This window comes from Ursus americanus, chromosome 16 (assembly GCF_024610735.1).
Source record: "Ursus americanus isolate L20-20 chromosome 16, mUrsAme1.1.p, whole genome shotgun sequence".
Lineage (NCBI taxonomy): Eukaryota > Metazoa > Chordata > Mammalia > Carnivora > Ursidae > Ursus > Ursus americanus.
The window spans coordinates 22,448,794-22,461,048 of NC_142142.1; the positions used below are offsets into that span (position 1 = coordinate 22,448,794).

General features: G+C 34.1%; 1 protein-coding gene across 5 annotated transcripts in view; it reads right to left on the reverse strand.

Moving 5' to 3' along the window:
- Nucleotides 1–12,255, reverse strand: part of NOX4 (NADPH oxidase 4) — a 184,165-nt gene that overhangs the window by 11,062 nt on the left and 160,848 nt on the right. For all 5 annotated transcript variants that reach the window (XM_087868214.1, XM_087868213.1, XM_087868216.1 and 2 more), the window contains 2 exons: nucleotides 9,074–9,142; nucleotides 7,547–7,647 (listed from right to left, as the gene is read on the reverse strand). In XM_087868214.1, the coding sequence (XP_087724340.1) occupies nucleotides 7,547–7,647; nucleotides 9,074–9,142 (170 nt within the window). The remainder of the gene's footprint in view (nucleotides 1–7,546; nucleotides 7,648–9,073; nucleotides 9,143–12,255) is intronic.

Below are 12,255 nucleotides of genomic sequence, written 5' to 3' on the forward strand. Positions count from 1 at the left end.
TAGCTTCATCAGAATTACTTGAGGGACTTCACAGACCATAGACCAGCTGGTCCACACACCATCCCTAGAGCTTCTGATACCAGAGATCTTGGAGAGGGCTCAAGAATTTGCTTTTCTAACAAGTTCCAGGTGACGCTGGTCCAAGGAATGCAGTTTGGGAACCAGTGCCTTAAAGAAATCGCTAAAAGCAGACAGACAAACAGAGAGGTATGGCTAATATGCCAATATAGGAGAAAAAAAATGGCATCATAAATGTGCTCAATCCAAAAGAAGATAGATGAAGAAAGAAAAAGAACAAATGAAGTAAATAGAAAGCAATAGTATACTGCTAGATTTATCAAAGGAAGCCAAGAACACTCAATGAGAAAAATACCATCCCTTCAATAAATGGTGCTGGGAAAACTGGATATTTACATGCATAAGAATGAAACTGGACCCCTATTTTACACCACTCACAAAAATTAACCTGGTAAGAATTAAAGACTTAAATGTAAGATCTGAAACCATCAAAGTCCGAGAAGAAAACACAAGGAAGAAGTCTTTGACATTAGTCTTGGAGTTAATTTCGTGGATATGACACCAGAAGTACAAGCAATAAAGCAGAAATAAACATGTGGGACTATATCAAATTAAAAAGCTTCTGTACAGCACAAGAAATGATCAACAAAATGAAAAGACAGCCTATGGAATGGGAAAAAATATTTGAAAACTACATATCTGATCAGGGGCTAATATCCAAAATACATAAGAAATATACACACAAAATAACAAAGACAAAAAAGAAAAAAGAAAAGAAATAATAATTGAATTAAAAAATGGGCAAACCCTGAATAGAAGTTCAGGCTATTTTCAAAACAGCCAAAAGGCACATGACAAGGTGCTCAGCATCACTAATCTTCAGGGAAATGCAAACCAAAACCACAATGGGATATCACCTCACACCTGTTAGAAAGGCTATAACCAAAAAGATGAAGAGGCAAATGTTGGCAAGGATGTGGAGAAAGGGGAACCCTTGTGCACTACCGTGGGAATGTAAATTGGTGCAGCCACTGTGGATAACAGTATGGAGGTTTCTCTAAAAATTATAAACAGAAGTTCCATATGATCCAGCAGTCCCTCTTCTAGGTATATTTCCAAAGGAAATGAAACATTATCTCAAAAAGATACTTGTACCTCCATGTTAATTGCAACTTTATTTACAATAGCCAAGACATGGAAACAACCTCAGTGTCCATCAATGGATAAATGGATAAAGAAATCATGATGTGATATACACATATATTTATGTTAATTATTTATACCACACACACACAGGGCAATATTATTCAGCCATAAAAAAGAAGGAAATCCTGCCATTTATAACAACATGATTGGAACTTGAGGGCACTGTGCTAAGTGATACAAATCAGACCAAGAAAAACATGATCTCGCCTATATGTGGAATCTAAAAAAAAACCCGCAAAACCCCCAAAACCCAAACTCATAGAAACAGAGAGATTGGTGGTTACCAGGGCCAGGTGGGAGAGGTAGGGAATCGGTGAATGTTGACAAAAAATTATAAACTTCTTGTTATAAGAAGAATAAGTTCTGGGAATGTAATGTTCAGCATGGTGACTATAGTTAGCAATACTGTGTTGTATATTTGAAAGGTGCGAAGAGAGTAGATCTTAAAAGTTCTCTTCACACACACACACACACACACACACAAATTGTAATTATGTGAGGTATGGCTGAGTTGATTAACCTTCTTGTGGTAGTCATTTTGCATTATATATACATATATCAAATCATTATGTTGTACAGATTAAATTTACACAATATTATGTGTTAATCATATCTCAATAAAGCTGGAAAAATTCCAACAATATTTTTACTCCATGAAATAATAAAATGTAATATATTTTGTAATAAATAAATATAATAAAATGCAATAATAATAATATGTAATGGAATAGTTTAAACACTACAACTAAATCCTCCAACTAAAAAACTCCAATATACATGAAACAAAAACTAATAGGACTATAAAGATAAATAAATCTAGAATTACAGTTGATGATTTCAACACTCTTCTCTCTGTAATTGACAGAACAAATAGAAAATCAGTAAGCGTACTAAGGACCTGAATACCACTATCAACGAATTGGAACAAATTGATATTTATAGTGTGCTCTATCCCCAAACCATGGAATACAAATTCTTTTCAAGTGCGTATGGAACATTTATCAAGACAGACCACATTCTGGGCAGTAAAACAATCTCAAATAAATTTTAAAGGATTGAAATCACAGAGTATATTTTCTTAAGAGAACCCAAGTGAACCAGAAATCAAAACCAAAAAGATACATGTGAAATCCCCACATGTTTGGAAATTAAACAAAATACTTCTAAAATAACCAATGGGTCAGAGAATAAATCACATGGAAAATTTAAAAATATTTTGAAGTACATAAAAATAAAAACATACCAACATTTGCATGATGTAGCTAAAGTGTTGAGAGGGGAATTTATAGTATTGAACACTTTTATTGGAAAAGAACAAGGGTCTGAGATCAATGATATAAGGTTCTACCTTAAGAAACTAGCAAAAGAAAACCTAATTTAACCCAAAGTAAGAAGAAAATAAAAAAGAAGTGTGAAAATAAATTATACTTAATAAAATTTAGATTACTATTAAAACCAGATCTAGACACACTAGGTTACTTAAATTGAATAAAACTGAAACATTCAGTTTATACCACCAAAAACCAAAGACAAACAAAAAACATAATGTGGTTTCCATGGAAGTGAGAAAGCACTGAGTCATTTTGTCTGTTTGTATACATTCTCTGTCAACACTGCGCCACAGTAAGATACCATTACTTTCTTCACAGGGCAATTACAAAGTTAGCTTTTCAATTTGTACAGACTTCCTAAAGGCTTCTCTTAAATATTTCACAAAATTATCATCTTTAAAGCACCCATATATCATATATATTTTTTTTTCATTTTGTATTTCATTTGTTAACTAATTTAACTCTAGTAGGTCTCTGTGTAATTTGAGGAGTTCCCCAGTGTTACTTTCACTAACAATGAGATCCTGTAACTTTTTCAAGATCTATACTTAATCTCTGCAATCCATTTGCACTAAATTTGCATTAGGTTGGGGCAATCCAACAATCATCTAGAAATTTATCCACAAAAACTTTGCTGATATGGGTGGAGATAGATGCTAATCAGAGAATGTTGTTTGGGGTCACATATTGGGAACTAGTTCTATGAATGTTCGATATATTTGTGCATATTTTCCTATTATACCACTTTGTTTTTCCACGTAGATTTGTAAGTGTGGGGTCTCATAATAATGACAGCTTATTCACTCCTTGTAATACAGACCCAGAAGGTTTGAGTGACTTGACCCAGGGACACCGATCGAATGTTAGACAGCAAACCTAGGTATTCTTAATCTGTACATTTTTTTTAAACACCATGAGGCAGGAGAATGTAGATATGGTCTCAAGACATTTTACCCAATCCCAGAGTAATAGTTCTCTACTCCAAAGGCCACAGAAAGTTAATTCTTTATGTCTCTTTTGAATAATGCATAAATTTGACTTATTTATGATATGATATACATTTTTATTACAAATAATAGGAAAATGGACTTTGGTTCAGATAATAAAAAAACATTTCCTGTCATTTTCTTAAATACTGAATGGCTTATAAAGTAATATTTAGAATATCTTATATGTTTTTGAAAAATTAGTTGTTGACACTTTTAGTATATTACAGTTAACATTCTGCTGTAATATACATTTTGTAATATACAACATCTCACTGTCCCGAGGAGGGTCATGGTAACATAAAATTGCTACTCTTTCTACTTGTGACCAGGCTCTGTGGTAAATAAAGTACACTGAACTTTACGGTCAGAAGATAGGGTTCATGTCTGAATTCTGACTCATTAACCATAGCTTGAGATAAATTATTATCTTTTCAGGTCCTAGCTTCTTCACTTGTAAAATAATGATGAAAGCAGAGTGACTTCAAAAGTTCCTTCACCATCCTTGATCATACCATTACATAATTCATTTTCTGAATTTAATAAAGGCACATAGGAAGAAACCACCTCATACATATGGGTAAAGAAAATTGAGTATAAATTGCCTTTTGGTTTTGATAAGACAGTATCTAAATACTGATACTCTTTGAGCCAGCAATTCCATGTCAAGGATCCTAACCTACTGCAATACTCCCACAAGAGCATGAGAAAATATGTACAAAGAAAATTATCATAGCACTGTCTGTAACAGTAAAGGACTAGAGGTAACCTAAATATCCATAAGTAGGTTAGCAACGATCATGTTATCCATATTCTAGAATACTGTGAGGTTGAATTACACGGAAATTATCCATGAACAATATATGAGTGTATGTGAAAAAGACTACGTTGAAGAATTCTATATTATAGATTCACTCAACTTTTGTTAAAAAGTTAAGTTTCGGCACATATTGCATGGTGCACTGGGTGTTATATGCAAATAATGAATCATGGAACATTGCATCAAAAACTGGGGATGTACTGTATGGTAACTAATATAACAAATAAAAATTATAAAAAAAAAAAGGAAACATATAACTAACATTTATTAAAGACCTATTATATCCTGATCAGGGTTTTATGATTTTTGTTTCCCAGATATTCTTATTCACTTCTTGTTTATTAAAATCCTAACAGGGTTTAAAATAAAATTAAGTTTCATAATTTCAGTGTATAGATTTTAAATATATATATATATGCATATGTATATGCACACATATTTATGAATATATACATTTATAAGTATGTATGTGTGTCTCTACATATTCTTTCAGTAATTTATGTACTCGAGGTTAACCAAAATTTTACATCTAAGTAAGGACTTCTGTTTAAATAACACCTTTTTTCCAGTTAGTAAACCCTTGGGATGTTGATCCGTTCTTTTCCTAAATATGCCACATAAAAATTCTTTAAAAATAATGCATTTTAGGTGTCTGTCCAGAGCAAATACACAAAGTGAAAGTGTTGTACAAAATATCAACAGTAGATGGTGCACACTTGTTCTTCTTAAACCAGCTTTGCTGTTTGAAGAAAATGAACAACCAACCAAATAAACATACAACATCTATCTAAGTTGTGAACAGTTTAACAAATGAGAATTCTTAAGAAGTAACCAAAGAAATCAATAATACCAATCTAATTTCTTATAAGTGATCCTCTACTGTTGTAGGGTTTGGTTTCAGAATTGAGCAAAGACAACAGCAACAACAACAAAATTCCAAAGTGTTTATCACTACACTATAAAAATTAATAAGAGAATGCTTGTCAGAAGTCAGCTGAATGTCATTAAAGAGGAAGGAGTCTGTGGTACATTGTGAGACCCAGGTGAGTATGACAAGATTATCATGTCTAAGGTGGAGGATACTGGAGAGAGATAGGAGAAGAATATAACCAAAATTGGAGTGACATTTTTTTAATTCTATAGTTCACCTTTAACTAGGGCCCTTGTTATTACAAAGGACCTCTGCTTTTGAAATAATGCTTTCCTTTTCAACCCAAAACTACTTCAAGAGAAGGGAAATGCAAAAGTGGTTTCAAACAGAACTACAACCTGACTTTCACAGGTAGCTATATTTCTTTTTAAAATTTGCTCTTGGCGGGGGGCGCCTGGGTGGCTCAGTCGTTAAGCTTCTGGCTTGGGCTCAGGGAGTGATCCTGGTGTATGAGATCAAGACCCACGTCAGGCTCCTCTGCTGGGAGCCTGCTTCTTCCTCCCCACTCCCCCTTGCTTGTGGTCCCTCTCTCGCTGGCTGTCAAATAAATAAAATCTTTAAAAAAAATTTTGCTCTTGGGACATAAGAAATAGCAGAAAGATCAGTAGGAGAAGGAAGGGAAGAATGAAGGGGGGGTAAACAGAAGGGGGAACCAACCATGAGAGACTATGGACTCTGGGAAACAAACTGAGGGCTTCAGAGGGGAGGGGTGTGGGGGACTGGGATAGGCCGGTGATGGGTATTAAGGAGGGTACAGATTGTATGGTGCACTGGGTGTTATACACAAGTAATGAATCATGGAACAGTACATCAAAAACTAAGGATATACTGTATGGTAACTAACATAACATAATAAAAAATTATTATAAAAAAAAATTTGCTCCTGGGGCTCCGCACCATAATTCCTGAAACAAAATCTCTAAAGATGGAGTCTAGGACTCCATGATGAATCACTGATTCTTTCAATAAATCATACTCATCCATGAATTCATGAATTGAAGCTTTTTTAAAACTCTTCGATCCAATAAGCTGCCTCATTCATTTATAAATATCCTTTTTATATTTATAAAAATGTAGTTTTTAAATTATGAATTGACCAACTATATACTAATAATTGTCATGATAAATCAACCGAGAAGAGCCATAGAGCCAAAGGAAATTTTTAAAAATTAAGTCTTCAATTTATCTACATTATCTTTTTATCTCAGCAGTATGTTTACTTAAGCAACAAAAATATGATTAGTTCAAATGTAAAAACACATTGAATTTTGATAAATTCTGTAGGTTAAAAAGGATAGAAATACAAGTTCAAGTAGAAAAAATAATGTAAAATTTCCAACTGCTAATGAAAGCTTGTTTGTATATCTTTCTGATAGATGAGGTTGGTATCAAAAACTGATATTTCAATTCCAGTAGACATGTTTAACGATTTACACTAATTTTAAAATGTCAACACATGCAATATGGTATAAATTAGAACTTTGCAACTATTTAAACTTTTGATGAAACTATTTCAATGCCAAATTTAAAATGTGTGAGTGGGTACATGGATTTCAAAATGTTTCAAGAATTCTTATAGACCGTTGCCCTGAACTACAAGTTTATAGAAGACAAGGGGGTTGGCTAGTCTGTGCCCTAAAGTGAATGTTCTCTTTCAACAGTCATCTCTTCAGATCACAGATATGTATTTCATAATCCTAAGATTCTTCAGAGAATTATAGCTTCCAAGATAAAAAAAAAATTGTGTCTGGAAATACTCCTGTTTTAGAGACTGCATATTACAAGTTAGTGTTTTTAAAAATTTATTCATTCTCATAAAAAAGTTCAAAAATCTGATTTTAAAGTGCATTCATTGTTAGAACTGCTGGTAGAGCTCCCTTGTTTGCCAACATGATTTCGAAAAGTTTTTCCAATGATCACCAGATACATGATATCGGAATGAATACCCATTTTAACATGGGTCTATGCAAATTTGAAAGTAGGTAGGAGAGTTTCATTCATAAATACTTTAATAGACTATTTCTTTTTTTTTAATAGACTATTTCTAAGCCAAATTTTAATTATTTGGCGTTCCAGGTAGGTGAGGTGGTCCCTGCCTTGCCTCCTCCTTTGCTAGTGATAACTGAGTGTTTAAGCAACTTGTAATTTGTAAACCTATTACTTAATTCATCTTTAAAAACTACATGTAATGACTTGAGATTATTTTAATTTGATCATTAGCCACATGGAAAATTTCCTGAGCAATAGTACTTACCCTCTATTACATTTTGCTATTTCATCAAACAGAAGTTTCCACCGAGGACGTCCAATAAAGAGTCTTGAATTCAATGCTTGATATTTTTCTCCAATTATCTTCTGCCAAAAAGAAAGCACTATATTTTATATGACACAGAGTTGGACGAGTAACCCAATTCTGTAACATCATTTCTACTGGTTCTGTGGCTTCCTACCAAATTGCTGTGATATCCAGAATGTAAGTATCAAATGGCAAGCTATTAAGTACAGTCATTTCAAAGCATCATATCCTTCCTCTTTTCCTTTAAAATCCATTATCTTCTTCAATGCCATTATTATAAATGGATGATTTTCCTAGACTTCAGTTCGTTGCTTCGTTTTTAACAACCACAATGTTAAAGAATGCATTTTAATTGCCTACTCTCAAAACGGGTGCAGCACATAAACTTTACTGAAGTGTTTTTACACTGCGAATACAGTCATCGTATTTGGCTCATTATATGAGTAAAATACTACAAATTGTCATCATAAATTTGGGGAAATGATCCTAGGCAAGACAGCCTAAGACAGAATGGCTCCAAATCTTGGGTCTATCAACAAATAACTTCTAATGGGCTGGTGTTTGCAATGAACAGAAGATTAGATCTGGATTGGCAAGGAAGGGTCAGAATGAAGTGAGAAGAGAGGAGAAAGTGTCTGAGTCGCAGGCAGACAAACTGAGAACCAATGTAACGTTCGGTCCATACCTTCATTACAGCCATACCGTGAGGAATAATGATACTGACTTGCTTCATGAGAATAGTAAAATGAAAATTTTTTTTTTACATACCAAGTGGGGTAGAAATCTGACTAGAAAAAATAGGGTTAGATTAGTTTTGAAGTAACTGACAAGCATTCCTCTTTTGTATCCAAAGTATTATAGAAAAAGTATAATAGAAAACACTAAAATAGAACTCGTGAAAGCATTCATGCCCAGATTTACACACCCACGTAGTACTTTGGTGTCATCTGTAAACATCAGTTTCCTCCTCTATAACATAGGGATAGCACTATCATCTACCTCTTGGATCTGCTGGAATTACACAAGATAATGAATATGAAATGCTTAGCACAGTGTCTAACACAGCAAATAAATAATGTGTGATGGCTATTACTACATTTTTAGTTTCCCATGAAGAGAAATAAGCTTAACTATGTATGACCTTATCTTGTCTTGCCACATAAAAACTCCCTTGATGAACACAATCATGAAACTGTTTGCTTCTGGTCCGTTCTCTAGAGGTAAGGAATTTGAGACGACAGTGAAAAGGAAAGAGATGAATTCAAAGGTCTGTTCCAGCTCCCTGTGAGGAGGACAAATGAAAGGCATAGCACAGTTGGCTTCCAGGACAAGCCATGGGTTTTCTGGACACACTGCAAAAGAGGCCTTCCTCTGGGAAACTTCTCTTCAAACCACCTGCAGAATTTTTCTTCCAGCACAGCTACCACAGTAAATCTTCTATTATCAAGAGGCTTGTTTAATTTATAAAAACATCCAACCACGTACCTGTATCCCATCTGTTTGACTGAGGTACAGCTGGATGTTGACATAGTCAGGTCTGTTCTCTTGCCAAAACTGAGAGGACATAAAAGTAAATAGACATGAGAATTCTCTCTGTAGACTCAGACTTTCTCCTCTGCTACCATATGTGATTCCACAATTTAAGATGTATTTTGTCTAATGTCTAACCAACATTTATAAGCAATACACATGCCAGATTCTAACATTAATAACCTGTGCCTCCTGGCACAATAAGTGTAAACAGCAGTAATAGTAGTGATAAGGGAATGGTAGATGGTGGTAGCATAAGTGAATCATTCTGTTACCTTTACAGATACAGAATCAAGTGTGCTAAATGCCACACTGATATTCCCCTCAATCCTTCCACATATCTCTTATTTTATTCCTGAGTCCCTAAATCATAGCCAAGAGTTCACTCATAAAGAACATGACTTTCTTAAAAAACAACAACACACAAATAGTGATATATAATATGCATGCTAGGAATCAAACAAAACAAAACAAACAAGACAAAAACAAAAAGCTCTGTTCCTGTTCCTGCCTTCCGCCTACTCAGCACTGGTTTTCCTTGTACAAAACTGTATGAGGCAGGAAATATACCTGCCAAAGGAAAAATAGTCTGGAAAAATCTCAAACATTTCAATTCTTTGAGAAGCAGATAAGAAAAATATCATCTGAAGGAAAATTAAAGAGGGTAAAAAGGTTGTTGTTGTCCCTGTATGCTTCCTTTTTCCTTTTCATTCAAAAATGAACCTACTAATAACTGACCTGACTCTCACTGACTCCTGACTCCTGAAATCTATTCTTCTAAAAATATTTTTGTACCTGAAACTAACATTACACTGTATGTTAACTATCTGGAATTTAAATAAAGACTCAAACAAAAACATATTTAAGATTTTTAAAAATATCTTTAAAATATTTCTAAATATGATTTGAAATATTTAAAAATTTTAAAATAATTTTTAAATAATTTTTTATTCTTAAAAGTATTCTTCTTAGGGCCGCCTTTCACCACTCTGAAATAGGGAGAAGCTGAAAGATAAGGACCAGGCATCAAAAGTGGAAGAAGAGAAGGAAAGGAATACAAGAGCATGGTGAGCTCCTTGAAGAACAGGTGTGGATCTGAGTGTCTGAGGTGACAGGACCAGCATGTCTTCAAAAGCCAAACCATTTCTTGAGTGTAAATCAGCATAGTGGGTTTGCTTGAGATGGTAAGGTTTTGCTGGACTTCATTGCTGCAAGAGGATCAACTGATTTAAAGTACTGTTTCTATATAGTATAATGATGTTTAGAGCAGCATTATCTACAGTAGCCAAATTATGGAAATGGTCCAAGTGTCCATTGACTGATGAATAGATAAAATGTGATATATATATATATATATATATATATATATATATATATATATATAATGAATAAATACACACATACACATATATATACACATACATAAATATGTACACATTATACATACATTACATACACACACACACACACACACACACACAAGAATATTACTCAGCCATCAAAAGGAATGAGATCTTGCCATTTGCAATGATGTGGATGGAACCAGAGTGTATTATGCTAAGTGAAGTAAGTCAGTCAGGGAAAGACAAATACCAAATGTTTTTACTCATATGTGGAATTTAAGAAACAAAACAAATGAGCAAAGGGGAAAAAAGAGAACGGGAGACCAACTAAGACTCTTAGCTGCAGGGAATATGCTGAGGGTTACCAGAGGGGAGGTGGGTGAGGGGGTGGGTGAAATAAGTGTTGGGGATGAAGGAGGGCATTTGTGATGAGCACTGGGTGATGTATGGAAGTGTTGAGTCACTAAATTGTACACCAGAACCTAATATTATGTCATATGTTAACTAACTAGAAGTTAAATAAAAACTGAAAATTAAATAAATAAATAAAAGTAAAATAAAATAAAAATTTAGATATGATGTATTGGGACTCAAAGTAGAAGTTTCAGGAATGCAAATAAAGTCACATTGCGAACTGGGGGTGATTAAGGAGGGTTTCATCAGCCCTCTAGGGAACTCTTACAATGAATGGTAGGAGCACCTGGCAGGTAACTGACTTGTGTCTATCGCCACCACTATCTGGCCCTGAGATTTCTAAGGAATTACTGACTCATCCAGGCCTCCGTTTTTTCATCTGGACAGTGATAGATAAGGTTGAATGTCATCATCCCCCATGTCTCTTTTCAGATCTAAAATGATACATTTTCTGACAGGTGGAAACTCTGAATATAAAATTCCAATAAAAACATATTTTACTTTAAGAGTGATGTGATGATTCTCATCTCCCATAATATTCTTAAAATATAATCATTAATTATATCTCATCAAATAGCTGCCTGAAGTTATATCCAAATACTAAATTCACTTTTAGGCACTTTCTGAATCGAATCAGGGTTTATGAACTTTAATTGTGAAGAAATAGAAACTTCCAGATGCCAGCAAAGAATAGCACCTCACAAAACACATGGCCTGTGTTGATTCTTGTTTTAAATGTCTACCAGGGTGCTGTTCTGAGATCAGTCCTATGACTTCTGCATCGATAACTGGGTTTGGTGCCCACAGCCCCAAGCAAGAACTATGCAAATTTGGATAGTGTTTTAAGGATTTCAATGTCTCCCCTTTAACTTACCCATCACTGAAGACAATAATATCTACTAAAGGCACGTTCTCCAAATAAAGGAACAGTGAAAAAATAGACATGTGGATCAACACAATCTAACAAATAGATTAGGATTGTCGGATCAGGCACAAATATTATGTTTTTCACTTTTATTTCTCCTGCCTGTACTCTTCCTTATTTTTCTCACAAATAAAAAATAACAGGATGTGAGTCCTGGAAGGAATTTTACAGATCACTAATAGGAATCATAGCAATCATTTATTAAATGCCTTCAAAATGATAGATACTTTAGATATGTTAAAGCTAAGTCTCACATCAGGTTTCAAGAGCTGTTAGCCTCCTTTACAAATTGAAAGTATAAATCAGGTTTATAGAGGTTAAGTGATTAACCCAAGGACTTGCAGTTCATTTGAGGTAGAATCACTGTTCCATTGTAAATGACAGACTTCAAATGCCTGATGGAGCCCTGATATCTTCATTTTGATTTTACCAACATGACTCACAGAGGTGAGGTG